This window comes from Triticum aestivum, chromosome 7B (genome assembly GCF_018294505.1).
Source record: "Triticum aestivum cultivar Chinese Spring chromosome 7B, IWGSC CS RefSeq v2.1, whole genome shotgun sequence".
NCBI lineage: Eukaryota > Viridiplantae > Streptophyta > Magnoliopsida > Poales > Poaceae > Triticum > Triticum aestivum.
Window position 1 is genome coordinate 568289691 of NC_057813.1, and position 16103 is coordinate 568305793.

Sequence of the window (16103 nt, forward strand, 5' to 3'; positions counted from 1 at the left end):
AAAAAACTTCTGGAATTGCAAAAAAAGTTTGAGGTTGCAAAATTTAGTCTGAAATTTCAAATATGTTCGCATTTGAAAACATGTTCAGGAATTTTAAAAAAAATCGTGGTTTCAATTTTTTGTTAGATATTTCATGAAGTCCCATTTTCAAGTTTTGTTCACAAATTCAAAAAATTTACAGGACTTTCGAAAAATGTTCATGTATTCCAAAATTTGTTCACAAATTTAGAAAATGTTCATATTTCAAAAAAACTTCCGGAATTGCGAAAAATGTTCGTGGTTGCAAAATTTGGTCTGAAATTCAAAAAAATGTGTGCGTTTGAAAACTTGTTCAGGAATTTTAAAAAATGTTCGTGGTTTCAATTTTTTGTTAGATATTTCATGAAGTTCCATTTTCAACTTTTTGTTCAAAAATTCAAAAAATGTTCAAGGTTTCTATTTTTTATAGTTTCATGAAATGTTCCATTTTTCAAATCTTTGATTAAAAACTGAACAAAAAAATGCGTTTTAAAATTTGTTCGTTACTTTAAAGAATGGTTCTCGTTTTTCAAAAACATTTTCCGCGGTTTCAATTTTTTTGTTTGCATATGCAAAAAAATGTTCCCGTCTACGAAAATTTGTTCTAAAATTAAAAAATTGTTCGCATTTTTTCAAAATGCACACCTTCAGAAAAAATGTGCACTTATTTTTAAGATGTTCCCCTCTACAGTAACTAATTGTAGTTCAATAGAGTAGACATGCCCGGTTGTACGGTTGTGCTAAGTTATTTCAGATGCACACTATTCTACTGCAAGCAATGCTTGTCAGTTGGAGTGGCTGGGAGCACGCGTTCCTAAGTCAGTTGGAGTGGCTTGTCGGTCCGAACCCTGCCATCACACCTACCTCTCTTTTTTGCTTTCGTTTCCTTACAACGGTATAATGCAATGGGCCCGCACAGTCAGGCTGTTCCCTGTGCGCGGCGACGCCAGTTTGACGCAAAGAGCGTCCAATAGGAGCTCCCTTTGCCGCCGTCTGCATGTTACCGATCCGATCTCGACGAAAGTCGAACATATCAAGGATTTTCGCTGTACACTGCACTGACGACGTCTCCAGATCACTTCCGTCCACTGCGACCATGTTGACAATAATCATGACATCGAATCTTCCTTCTCTAGATGAACGCCTCACACCTAGCTCTGATATCTCCTGTTAGAATAAGACCGAGGCGCACAATCAATTATCAAGGACCAAACAATCACACCAACACGACATCAAAATTTGTTAACGACTTTCAGCGATATGTCTACATCCCGGGGCATGACTACGGGCACTCCTCCGCGTGACACCGACACAATACTGTGACCGGCCACCCGGGCGCCGGCACACGCCGCGGGCTCCTCCTGTTTTGTTCGGTTCGGTTCTCTCCGCACGTGTCTGTGCATGCTTTTCTCCCTTAATTTTCTGACGATGATCGGCTCCGTGAGTGCGCGTGTCGACATGCAGGGGTGGAGGGCGTGGCCATGGAGGTCGACAAGGGATCCATGACTATTGTCGGCCCGCTTCGATGCCAAGAAGCTTAGGGACCGCGTCGCCTCGAAGACCAGGAAGAAGGTCTAGCTCGTCGGCGGCAAAGACAACAAGGGTGGCGGTGGCGGTGGTGGGGACAAGAACAAGTGCGCCGACGGCGAGGGCAAGCAGGTGCCTGAAAAGAAGGAGGAGGAGAAGGAGCAGATTGACAAGTGCGGCGGCAATGTCGAGAAGGGGAAGGCGGCAAGGACAACAATAAGCCAGCCATGGTTTGTCCTTGAATCCTATCTATTCTCTCCAGTCGACTCGCATCATGTCCCGCTCTCATCTGTTGCAGCGTTTTGCTGATGAGATTGTTCTGCTCGACTGATCGTTCGATTTGGTTCATGGCAGCCGGTGATCGTCACGGTGGTGCTCACCGCTGGCTTCCACTGCGCCGGCTGCATGCACCGCGTCCGCTGCAAGCTCTTCAAGATCAAAGATTCAAAGGTATCCGCAGCTCCTCCTCCACTTGCCTCGTCATGCATGCACGCTAGGTTCTCGACCGAATTCCCCGTCCGTGCGCATTCACATCGCCGAGCACGCAAATGCCAAGGGGATCCAACCTGGTCCAGGGCGTGTTCGGCTCCCTCGTCTCGGCGACGGCTTCACCTGCGTGCTCGAGACCGGCTCCTCCTCCGCGGCCGCTGCTGGGGCCGCGTGGTAGCGCCGTGCAGGCGGCCTTCGCCAACGCCTCTGTCTCGTCACTCGCCGCGGGGGGCTCCCGAGCGTGCGGCATGGTGTCTGCTTGGTGCTCTGCTCCAGCTCGGGCGCAGGCGTGCTCCCACAGAGCGATCTCGGTCCCCACAGGCTCGCCGTCAGCGACTCACACGCATGCGGGCTCCGCGGCGCAACCACACCGCAGTGTGCTGGAGCCGAGGACACCCTTTTATTTCTCCCACTCCGGCAGCCAGCTGACAGGTGGGGCCTTGTGTGCACGGATTTTTTGCAAAATGTGATGCCACGCCGTGGGACACAGTCATCGCCGCGTGGCGATTGACCGGTCAACCATGTGCCAGTCAACGAAAAACGTACAAAAAATCGTACATGGACCGTCCTTTAACAAGTTTAGCGACCATATTTGAGGTATTTTACCATGCAAAAAAATATTTGTGTATTTTGAAGTACAGGTATTAAAGTGGGTTCGAGCGCAAGTTTAGGGATCACAGATGAAATTTTGTCATCCACATTATGCTGAAGAAAAAAGCTAATCCACTTTGTACTGCCTGAAAATAAAACTAATTTACAGTAGAATATACTACTTACCTTGGCGACATATTTTTATAGAAGAAACAACTTGAGTCCGAGACTTGAATCTAGGTGGGCTCACTGCACACCCGCACAGCTTACCAACAGAGCGACACTACGTTTTCCAAACATAGTTATAATAACTTGGAAATTCATCAGGGCTTCTCCGCACAAACAAATAATGACTTGGAAATTCAGCAGGGTTTCAACAACATAACTAACTTGGCAATCCAGCAGAAGTTCAAGAAATAAAAACCCGGGAGATTCAGCAGACCACGACAGTACCAAGGGAATGCCACTAGTGAGCATCCGACAGATTACTGCTGCACAGGATTACAGCAGCATACACACACAAACAAATAACAAAACGGAGGAGAGGCGAAAGCATCGCTCCAGGCACAACTGAAGGCCGTCACTCAGTCAGTGGCGACCCAGCGGCCTGTTTCTGCGGTCTGATCCAGTCCTGCAGCACCAAGGTGACCCTGTCGTGCTGCTTCACGGAGGAGCCGTGCAGGAGTGGGGCGGAGCCGGCGAGGACGCAGTTGTAGTGGACGTACACCTTGTGCCGGAACCTCTCCTGCTCGGGCAGCGTCATCTCGTCCCACTCGGCGTGCAGCTTCTCCGACAGGCTCCAGTCGATGTTGTACCTGGTGGCACCGAAGCAAGTCTGGCTCAGGACCCGCCTCGCAAGGGTCTGCAGGTCGGGCACGCGAGCCCCGTGCGTCGACCACCATTCAACTGCAATGGGGTGAGAAACGTGGTAAGAAGATAGTAATTCATGTAGTATGATGTGAACTGATGAATGAAATAGTGATGATCTCAGTGGGGGTAAGTTTGGGTTTGAAAGTTGAAGTGAAAACAGAAGAAAAGAAGGCTCCTGTACAGTTAAAGCAGACCATATACCCCAGTTTGCAACTTGCAACATACTCCTGTGCTATAGAAATGCAGTTGAGAAGCTAGGCTGTTGCAGAGAAGTAATCGTCACATTCATCGGTTAACCTTTTAACTTCTATGCTACTATTATTTAAAACAACCATGTTGATAAGTTAGTCTAATGCAGAGCAGTCGAACATTCTACACATGCTGACTTCAAATACAAGTGCATTTTGACATGGTATGTTTGTGACATGTTCACATACTAACTAAATATGTTTGGCGCACTGTATGTTACAGTGCACAAATGCGCATATCAGATTACCTGGAGGGCCTCGTGACACTATTCCAGCTCGCTCTAAAGATTCAATACAAGTACATATGATTAGGGAGTAGGCATTTTGCAAGAGGTTAGGGTGTAGCTTACCTTGTGGTAATTCCATGATTTGCTGCATTGCTGGATCTGTGTCGAAATAGCCCAACTTCTTCTCATACACTTCCAATTGTGCAGATGCTTTAATGGCATTGTAATGAGCCTTGCCCAGTTTGGTTGTACAGGCCGCGATGCCGCTGCTGATCTCAGTATCAGGCTGGAATCCAGCTGTGTAAAAGATCTTTGGGTTTAGCATCTGACCGGCAGCATGGAGAGGACTATGCAAGTAATCATCCCATATCCTATCAATCATACACCAATAAAAGTCACCTTCATCTCCGATATTGAGAGATATCTCTTCTTTTGCTCTATCCATGGCTTCATACAAGATACCCATCGGACAGATATCATATTCCAGTTTATACAACACACTGACAAGTGGGTCTGTAACCTTGACGACTTCTGCAGCAGCATTCCAAAATTCATCATCTGTCTTTACTATGCTCTGGATACGCTTGAACAAGTCAAGACAAGCCCAACCAGAGGAAACCCATACAGGCGAGTTTAACATCTGCACCAGATCTCCTCTTGCAGAAACTAACCTCTCTAATATGATGAACATTGCCACAAATTTTAAATAAGAACTGCTCAAAATCTCCTCCTGAACATACCTTCCTTTCAGTTTCATTGGCAGTGCATGGTCATATAAAAACCTTGTAATTTCCCTTGCCTTCATTAGGACTTCACTGACATGCTCGAGCGCTGCTATTTTCTCAAGCAGAAGGTTGATGCAATGGTCAGCACATAGTGTGAAGAAGAAACTATCATATTTATTTAGCACATACTGCCGTGCCATCTGCATATGGGGTGACACATCATTCATGACAATCTGAACAATGTTATGGGCACCAACATCTTCAACCACGCGAGAAAGCATTGATTCTAGCTCATCAAAGTCCTCAGTGATTTCAGAGGTGTCAATGGATCTAAGGAACAGCGTACCTTTGCTGCAGTGCACCAGGACACTTACGAAGCTTTTGGTACACTTGCTCTTCCAACTATGCACAATTACAGTGCAGCCACTTGTTTGCCACTCTTGCTTGAGTTCCTTTGCGCGGTTCTCAGTTTCTCTTAGTTGCTCCTGCAGAACAGCTTCGTACGTAGGCATTACAGCCCAAGGCCCATGGGAAAACACAACCATCTCCCTCAAAGATGATGAATGGAGAACACCAGGCTCAGGTGCAGCTTCGGAGAAGAACTTGCCTATTGACTTTGCCGACTGAGAATCGGAATCACTTGTCTCAACCTTGGGTTTCGGTTGACAAGAACTATATGTGATTTCCTTGGCCTGCGTCAGATCCGGTTGATAATGAACAAAGCAGCGGTTGTTATTGGACACAGTTGGTTGTAGCTGTGGTTGCTGGACTTGAGGAGATGGAAGGGCTGGGCTTGTGTGAGGAACCTCATCATATTCTTGCTTCAGTCTCTTCATTTTTCCGAGCATCTGATCTTTCTTGCGATCCACAAGTGAACCCCTTAAGCTTGTCCTGACACTGTCCGGTACTTGGTTGCATGGACGAACATTGCCCCTGATGCCTGCTAAATGTTCCTCTAGACGGCTGTAACTACAAACCACCTCACCGCAGTAATTGCAGCTCATTCTGCTGCCTTCCTCATCAATGGTTTTGCCATGCCTTTCTTTTCCATGATTACTTGTCTGAGGACCTTGTGCGGAAAAAACCTGAAGAAAAGCAATGAGAGATACTTCAGTAGTGCAAAAATTAAAATGTCAAATTCCCAAAACATGAGTGCAACATTTCACCAATGATGAGATTTCATCTGCTTCCTGTTAATGACAGCACATAATGTACTGCTATTGATGAATTTACCACATGTGAACAGAGAAGACTGTGATCCGACTAAACACTGTATCTTAGAATTTTAAACATAGTGTCACTGGGTGAAACAGTTTGTTCTGTATTTTTTTCTGATAAAGAACAGTTTGTCTGTATAACTCTTCAAGAAGAGCACAGAGAGGCGTGGGCAATGGCTCATAGTATATTTACCAACAGACTGAAGGCAAGAGCTTCACAAATTACAAGTTCAGGGCAACAAATCTCTGGGCACCGATGCAATGAATTAACAGCAACTTCAACAGGGCAGTCAACAATTGGCCATTTTCACCATGGTACACTCCAGAAACATGTAACTGTAACTAGATTAGACAGTTGTTCCTCACAAACAGACTAAAAATTCGATGCTTACAATCCTAGGATTCAAATGAACCATCGGAAATAGGCCGGTGTAAATAAAAGGTTAACTATTTCGGTACTATCCCACAGGACAATTGGAGTAATATTTACTTTTTCAAAGATCAGTGATATGGTATTAGCATAAGACTGCATGATGATCTTACAAAGCTACGTAGTAACAATACCCCCTCTGAGACCAGTGGCGAGCAGCGACTCTTTTTTCCCGATACTAAAATCCGACAAAATCATAGCGCCTCCCCTCAAAGTTTTAGCAATTCCTTCGAATCGGCTTAAACGCCTTTCGAAATCCAACATGACGCTACCCAACTCCCAGAATCAGACAAAACCTAAAGCGGAGAAAGGGGGATTCTTCCTCAGCAGAAAGACAATTACTTACCATTTTTGTCCCCTCCGGCGCGAGAACAAGGAGGGGTTCGCAGCAGGCCGCCGCCGCGCCGCGCAGCACCTCAACCTGACTCCCAGGGGCTGGGGGCGCCGCCGACGGAGCCGCCGGGGTTTGACGGCGATGAGCCCGATCCCGCGACCCGCCTCCTCTCCTTGCTGCGCTGCGCGTCGTGGTCTCTGCTGCGCTCTGGCTTTTGCTTTTATGATCAGCGGGGCGCTCACGGGGTGGCAGAGAGGAGAGAGGAGGAGGCGGCGAGGGCGAGGAGGGAACTCGGGTTTTTGGGAAGAGATGGAAAAGACTTTGACTGTTTGCCGTTTCTGGAAACTGACGAGACGACGGGTTTCAATAGCTGGACATTCACTGGTGAGTGAGTAGGTGGGTGGGCAACAAATTTTGTTTTTCTCGTACATACGTACCCCCTCGGTCCTAAATTTTTTGTCTTAGATTTGTCAAGATACGGAAGATACGGATGTATCTAACACTAAAATGTAACTAGATTCATTTGTATTTAGACAAGTCTAAGACAAGAATTTTGAGACGATGGGAGTATATACAGAGCAAAATGAGTGAATCTATTATCTAAAATATGTCTATATACATCTGCACGTGGTAGTCCATTTAAAATTTCTAAAAAGACTTATATTTAGGAACGATGGGAGTACATTCATCCTTATCAAAACACGCATGCACATCTTACTCGTATGAGCACCTAATTATCGGGAACGTCACCTCCCACCGAATGCAAATCACCGGAAGGTTTAGAATAAATCCATGAAAATGCAAGCACCACTGTTAAGTCTGAGACTTGAACTCTGTTGGACAGAGGATATTATTGTTCTACTAATCATTTAACCACATGTTGGTTCGTGGAACAAATTTTGTTGGACAACAACATATCATTCTTCGCGAACCAATATGTGGTTGGATGGTTAGGTGGACAGTGGTATTCCCAGCCCATCAGGGTTCAAGTCCTGATGCTCGCTTCAGGATTCTCAGCGATACGCGTTCAATGGGAGGAGACGTTCACGTTGACTACGAGGTGTCTATGATGACTTCGTAAAATCTCAAGATGATATGCCGGCCTAATCTCTCAGAGGTGCTCATAATGATAGGGTGTGCGTATGTGCATTCATAGAGGTGAGTGTATGCGCGTATATATAAGCGATTGTGTTGATGTTAAACAAATATTTCATTCTTTGCAAACCAACGTGTGGTTAGATGATTAAAGGTACAGTGCTATCTCCAGCCTGTCAGGATTCAAGTCCTGATGCTCGCATTATTCCTGAATTTATTTCAGGATTTTCGCCGATGCGCTTTCAGTGGGGGAGATGTTCCCGTCCACGACGAGGAGCCTACGATGACTTCGTAAATCTCAAGATGATATGACGGCTCAGTCTCTCAGGTGCTCATAGGGGCAGGGTGTGCGTGTGTGCGTTCATAGGGGCATGTATATGAGCGCTTGTGTCTGTACTGATATTAAAAATATATTTCATTCTTCTTTACCATAATAATAATATGCTTTTAATACTAACATCAGCAAATATTCATGAAATGGAAATTAGGCAAGATATTAATTGCGCGCATATATTAGGTAGGATATTATATACGCATTAATTGTATGACTAGCGCTCATGTTGATACTTGGTATAATATTAATTGGGCGTTGAACACGTCGAACGCTCACCATTGGGGCAATCTATGTCGTTGATTGAACTGGTCTGATGGTCAAGATTGATTGGATTTGCCCTTGGGTCTTTTTATATTGGTATATAGACATAATAATCATATGATTTTAATAGTTACATCACCAATTACTCATGAAATCGTGGTTACACTGAAATTAGGTAGGTCATTAATTGCACGCATATACTCCCTCCGTTTCCAAATATAAGTCTTTCTAGAGATTTTAACAAGTGACTACATACGGAGCAAAATGAGTGAATCTACACTCTAAAATATGTCTACATACATTCGTATGTGTAGTCCATTTGAAATGTCTAAAAAGACTTATATTTAGAAACGGAGGGAGTATTAGGTAGGATATTATGTACACATTAATTGTGTAACTAGCGCTCCTGTTGATATTTGTTATAATATTAATTGCATGTTGAACACGTCGAACACTCACCATTGGAGCAATTTAAGTCGTTGGATTGAACTGGTTTGAGGGCTAAGATTGATTTGGTACACCCTTTTGGTTCTTTTATATTGGTATATCTCAACTAATTCAAAAGAACGTAAGATTCCCATCTCACCTCTTTTTCGTCCAACTTTTTTTATATACGTCTCACTCTTTTCTTCTCATCTTTATTTTTTCCTCCCATTTGTGATTTTTCTCCTATCAATTCTCCCTAAAATAGAATCAATTGTCTCATGTTTTATTAACTTACCATAAGAAAAACATATTCTGTTTGGTAAGCCATTAAATTCTTAGCAAATAAGTACTTAACAATAAAATCTCTATCTTCTCTACTTATTACTTAAAAAGAACGCAAGGTTCTCATTTCACCTCTTTTTTGTCCAACTTTCCTTATATACGTCCCACTCTTTCCTTCTCCTTTTTGATTTTTTCCTCCCATCTCTGATTTTTCTCCTATCCATCATCCATAAAATAGAATCAATTGTCTCATGCTTTATTAACTTACCATAATAAAAACATATTCTGGTTGGTAAGTCATTAAATTCTTAGCAAATAAGTGCTTAACAATAAAATTGCAGTAAATCATGACGATTGCATAATTTTTTTGCTAGTAACTAGGCCAAAGATGATTGACTTCATGCCATTGGTGGATTGCATGGAAAGAAGAATGAAAACAAGTTCCTCCTTCCTCAATCAAGGTGAAAGATTGCAGTTTCTAAATTCTGCTTTGTCCTCTATGCCCATATTCTATCTTAGCAGTTTGCTAGTCCCCCTTGGAATTCTAAAATAACTGGAGAGAATCCAAAGACAATGTCTATGGAGAAAGCATAGAGATGAGCCCTCACAATCTTTAGCAGCATGGGACCTGATCTGTAGGCCTAAAAGCAAGGGGTTTAGGGATTTTGAACTTGGGGGTCCAGAATATTGCTCTATTACTCAAGCATATGCATAACTTTTTGAACAATATGGATCTGCCATGGGTATCTCTTGTTTGGAATACATATTATCATGGGAGGGTACCACAGGGTACTGCCAGCTGTGGATCTTTTTTGGTGGAAAGATATATGCAAAATGCTGGATCATTTCAGAAACACAACTCAGGTGCAAATTAACTATGTAGATTCAGTTCTGTTTTGGTCTGACCGATGCAAGCTTGGTGATTCTATGACAACTTGCAATCAAGGTTTCCAAGGCTATTTTCGTATGTGAAAGATCCATGGATAACTGTACCTGAAGCTTTTCAAGCACATCATATCTCAGAGATGTTTCATTTACCTTTGTCTGAACAGGCATATATGAATATATGGAAATTTAGGCAATGATGACCACTCATAGCAGAGATTTTGATGCAACATATCTGGTACTTGAAGGGGACATGCAATGCTTTTAAACCTAAATTATTTAATTCCTTCATGCATTCTACCTTGTCATTTAATCCTCTGCTGCTATGGATCTAGAAATCATCATGCGCAATGAAATTAAAAGTGTTTGCTTGGATGTTGATCATGGACAGGCTTAACACTAAAGATATGGTTGATAGGAGGCATTGACATATGGATGATGGGGTTAATTGTGTTCTTTGTCCTCTGCTAACAAGGGAAACCAGAGACCATCTGTTCTTCCACTGTAATTTCAGTGTGAGAGTCTGGAATTATCTTCAAATCTGTTGGCCATAGGGAGATGATATGAGCAACATTGTGCTACAAGCTAAACGAGATTTTGCAAAACCTTTCTTCACTGAGCTGTTTTTTGTTGCATGCTGGAACATCTGGATAGTCAAAAAAATGCTAAGGTGTTCAGGCATGAAAGGCCTAGCTTTAATAAATGGAGAAGTGCTTTCATCCATGATATTACTCTCATGCAGCATAGAATCAAACATGTCTTTAGAGATGAGTTATTGAGATGGATTTCTTTTCTTCCTCCTTAAGGTATTGTCTTGTAGTTCACTAGTTTTTTAGTTTACCACTTTGATTACCTCTTGTAATCCTTGTAATTTGTAACTCTTCTTGGCAATACAGTTAAAGTGCTGGGGGGGGGGGGTTCTCTATAGTTTATAGTAAATAAAAAATAGGCTGAATTAGAAGCTAGTAACAATAGGCTGAATTTTTTAGCGAATCCCAGGTGAGGTTGTTGTTGTGTTGGATAGATGTGCCCTTGATTGGTTACTTCATGCAATTTCATCAACATAGACACATAATTCAAAATATCACCTTGGTATAATTCTAGTCACAAATAATTCAAAAGACCACCTTGGTATAATTCTAGTCGAATATCTTAATGCACTTACTACACTTGAACAATATAAGATTTTCACAGAAGCCTGGAAAATAGGCATCTAGTTCTAATACGATCCTTAGAAAAAATAAATATGGTATCCACAGAAACCTTTTATGCTCCTACTAAATAAATTGCTTTCCCTTACTGTTGACTTTAGACATCGTATTCTCCATTCCAAAAGTGGCATCTTAAAGCACTTACTATACTTGAACAATGCGATTTTCACGGAAGCCTGTAAAATAGGAATTTAGTTCTTAAATGCTCCCTATAAAAAGCAAAAGTGGTATCGACAAAAAACCTTTATGCTCCTATTGAATAAATTACTTTCCTTACCTTTGAATTTAGACCGCATCTTCTTTGTTCCAAAAGTGCTATCTTAACGTACTTACTGCACTTGAACAATGAGATTTTTGCAGAAGCCTGGAAAATAGGCATTTAGTTCTAATATTCTCCCTAGGAAAAACAAAAATGATATCAACAGAAACCTTTTATGCTCCTAATGAACAAATTATTTCCCGTCACCATTGATTCTAGATTTCTTCTTCTCTGCTACAAGAGTGGCATCATAATGGACTTACTACACTTGAACAATGAGATTTTCATGGAAGCCTGTAAAATAGGAATTTAGTTCTAATACGCTCCCTAGAAAAGATGAAAATGGTATCAACAGAAACCTTTTATGCTCGTACTGAATAAATTACTTTTCCCTAAGCTTCAATTTTAGATCTTGTCTTCTCTGTTCCAAAAGTGGAGTCTTAACGCACTTAGTGCACTTGAACAATGAGATTTTTGTAGAAGCCTGGAAAATAGGCATTTAGTTCTAATATGCTCCCTAGGAAAAACAAAAATGATATCAACAAAAACCTTTATGCTCCTAGTGAATAAATTACTTTTCCTACGTTTGATTTTAGACCTCGTGTTGTCCGTTCCAAAAGTGGCATCTTAACGAACTTACTACACTTGAACTTGAGATTTTCACAGAAGCCTGGAAAATAGGCATTTAATTCTAATATGCTCCCTAGAAAAAACAAATACGGTATCAAGACAAACCTTTTATGCTCCTAATGAGTAAACTACTTTTCCTTACCTTGGATTTTACACCTCGTCTTCTCCGTTTCAAAAGTGGCATCTTAACGCACTTACTACACTTGAATAATGAGATTTCCGCAGAAGCCTGGGTAACATGCATCTAGTTCTAATTTGCTCCTTATAAAAACATGGTATGAGTAGAAACCTTTTTTGCTCCTAGTGAATAAATCCTTACCTTTGACTTTGGATCTCGTCGTTTTAGTTCGAGATGTAAATGGAGAATGGCCTAATAGTTGGGCAACGACTATGGTTCGTCGGGAATACGCGAATGGTGCAGCGCATAGGTGCCTTGGAATACCACAGATCTCACCTAAGAGGAAAACATAGACAATGGCTCACAATTATGAGGGCAAACATATCAAGAGAGTGGCGGTGGCAGCAGTGGGTGGAGGAGAAGATAGTTTGATCTAGATAATGTTCGTGGTTGCGGTGGAGGAGAAGATTGTTAGGTCTAAAGAGTGGTGGTGGCGGCGAAGGGTGGAGGAGAAGATGGTTACATCTAGAGAATATTGGTGGTTGAGGTTGGAGGAGAAGATAGTTAGGTCTCGAGAGTGGTGGCGGCGGTGGGTGGGGGAGAACATAGTTAGGTCTAATGTTGATGGTTGTTTCATGTGGGCAAGGTGGCTTTATAGCTGTGCGGTTTGGGACTAGGAGCGCGGCTGCGATCCGTGTTATGCAGGGTGCGGGTCGTCGAGTGAGAGATGGGTGGCGGGGAATGGGAAAAAGGGTTGCGCGGATACATGACGTGGCGGGGAGGTGTGTTTCATTTTTTAGGGTGAGGAGGGGTGCGGCGATGCAAGGAGGACGTGCATCCCGGGTAGGTGGATGGCAGGTGGTACCAAATGGTTTTTGGATGGATTGTGTTTGCGTACGGTGTTTCTCAGTGCCACAAATTTTCCGATGGATTTCTGGTTGGTGGGCCAGTGAGGTGTGTGCCTGTGACGAGACTAGTGCGAAGGTGTAAACTCAGGTTATTGCTAGAACAATTTGGAAATCATATTTCTATGTCTTCCATGATCAATTGATATCACTGTGTTTCTTTCAAGTATTGTATAACACACCTCAACAAAAAAGCTACTCCATCATTTCAATTGATACACCTCAAACGGATCTATAATTTTTGTTGTTCTATGATGTTATATTATCACTTTTGTATACTTTTTATACCAATTTATATTGTTTTTCTGGACTAACCCATTAATTTAGTGCCTGGTGTTAGTTCCTTATTTCTGCATGATATTTTGGTTTTGTAGGAAATCAATATCTACAAAGGTCAAAATAACTTGTTGATTTAATTTGATTTTGTGGGTAACAGAGGACCCAAGAAGCTCCGGGGGAGATCGTGAGGAGCCACACGGGGCACACAACCACCTGGCACGCCCTAGGTCGTGTGGGGTTCACCTTCATCGCCATTTGTCCATTCAACCGCTATAAATTCCTACAAAACCCTCTGCCATATTTATAGAAGAATTTTTCCGCCACAGCAAGTTCCTGTTTCATGAAAATCCAATCTGGAGGCTTGTTCCGGAGATCTGCCGGAAGGGGAATCCATTGCTAGAGGATCCTTCATCAACCTTACGGCCTCCATGACTATGTGTGAGTAGTTCCATTAGGACCTTAGGGTCCATAGTAGTAGCTAGATGAATCTATCTCTTTTTGGATCTTCAATACCACCAGATGACCCATTGCGCCAATTGGCCTAGAGACCAACGCCAACCTACAAGTTAAGCGGACTATACGAAACCTAGAATGGAAGTCAAGTGAAATATTTGAAGAGACCAAGAAGATAAACAACTAATACAACAAAAATGGGTGAATTGTTTGATGGTGCACAGACCAACTGCAACCCAGAAATTAAGTGAGATATATGAAACATAAAATGGAAGTTAAGTAAACTATTTGAAGGAAGTTTTTCATGAATGGTCTGACTATGGTTATGTTTCTATTACATTGTTTCTACCCCATACATTTATCAAAGACAAACAATAACAATTGATGCAGAAACCAACTGCAGCCCGGAAGTTAAGTGAACTATTTGAAGGATCTTTTCCCCAACTATCTGCAAATGATTATGTTTGTACTGTATTGGTATTTTCCTTGACAACGTTCATTCCAATAGCTTTATTTGGTGACACATAAACCATTTGCTTGAGCAGGAAAATGGGCTCTAAAGTTATTTTTTTGATGCTCACTCGGGAAGAAGATAGGTAAACCATCTGAACCATATTTTTTCACGATCATTCATAGAACACCATCATGATTTTTGGGGGGATGTACCCCGGGTAGCCTCATCCGCACCCAATAATGTTTCAAGACATCGGGGCTAGCAAAGCCCCTCATGTTGACTGGCCGCGTGGCCGGCTCCCTGGGCCAGCTGGGACCACGCGATCGACTTCCAGAAGACGGCGCACTCTCAGAAGGCGGCTTTGGGGGCGGGACAACTCCCAGCACTTGGCCCCTCCTCCTCCTCGGAGTCTGCACTCACCCACCACGATGATACGGGGCGTGGCTATAGTAGCGCCTGCTCCCTCGAATCCCGGAGGGTCGTGGCTACAGTAAGCGCTGACCAAGCGGCCACCTACCCGCATGGCGCGGGACTGTAGCCATACGACACATGACGCGGCCCTCGTTAGCAAGGACCATGCTACAACAAAAGGAAATCACCATGACCCGCAGGCGGCGGGCCCTACCAATCGGTCGGATTCTTGGCAGCCGGCGGGGCCCTCCAGAGGCAGGCCTCAGCAGCCGGCGGAGAACCCGATGGCCTTAGACACTGACGCCTGGGTCCTATACCCGGCTGTATTACCATTGTACCCCTGGGGTGTTGGCCTATAAGACCCCCCGGGCTCACGCATGCAAAGGGTTCAACTCTCATTCCACACACACCATAGCTAGGAGAAGAGGGAGAGCCCTACCCTTCTTCCTCCTCTAGCAATACATGTCCAGGAGCAACTCTGTATACTCTTGATCATAATCATCATAGCAGGACTAGGGGTGTTATCTCTCCGGAGAGCCCCGAACCTGGGTATGTCTTGTGTGCTCCCGAGCTCATGGGAACTCTCGCTTTCGGAACTCGACGACGTCCTCATGGATCCACCCATGATAAGCCACCCCCTAGCATCTGCCATGAGATTACCACGACAGTTGGCACCCACCATGGGGCCATCCGCAGCGTCGACCGGAGTTGTGTTCCGGATGGGAACCATCCTTCCCTCCAGCGAGCGCGTCGCATCTGGCCTGATCATCGATGACCCGCTATAACACCCCGGATGTAACTTTCCGTCTTTGTAACTCCAACTCTTGCCATTTTCGGCGATGTGATATGTATTTCCCTCCGTGGTTGGGTTTTGCCTTTTGTTTTGCATTTTATTCATGTCATGCATCTCATATCATGTCATCATGTGCATCTCATTTGCATACGTGTTCGTCTCATGCATCCGAGCATTTCCCCCGTTGTCCGTTTTGCAATCCGACACTCCCACATGCACCGGCGCACCCCTCTTGTCTCTTTTCATGTGCGGATGTTGAACGTTCTCGGAATGGACCGAGCCTTGCCAAGTGGCCCTGGTATAGCACCGGTAGACCACCTGTCAAGTTTCGGGTCATTTGGAGCTCGTTTGATACTCCAACAGTTAACCGCACTCCCGCAAAGGCCGCTTTTAAGTTGCAGCCCAACACCCCTTCAAAACAGCCCAATAACCCATCTAACTCCCCTCCATGCTCTCGGTCGTTCAATCACGATCGTGTGGGCGAAAACCGCACCTCTTTTGGACACTCCTAGCTCCCTCTACCTCTATATATAGACCCCTCCACCGAATTCCGGACGAAACCCTAGCGAATTCCCCTTCTGCCGCCACCGGACACGTCCGGCCGCAGTCGGACACGTCCGGGTCGCCCCGC

General features: G+C 43.8%; 1 protein-coding gene across 1 annotated transcript; it reads right to left on the reverse strand.

The window, feature by feature from the left end:
• Positions 1-2942: 2942 nt before the first annotated feature.
• Positions 2943-12776, reverse strand: LOC123159275 (uncharacterized). Its single transcript, XM_044577103.1, has 6 exons — positions 12379-12776; positions 12202-12288; positions 11448-11534; positions 11260-11346; positions 4094-5780; positions 2943-3531 (listed from the first exon to the last, which is right to left on the reverse strand). Exons 2-6 carry the CDS (start codon positions 12241-12243, stop codon positions 3206-3208), a joined length of 2229 nt encoding a protein of 742 aa, XP_044433038.1. The 5' UTR covers positions 12244-12288; positions 12379-12776; the 3' UTR covers positions 2943-3205.
• Positions 12777-16103: the final 3327 nt, after the last annotated feature.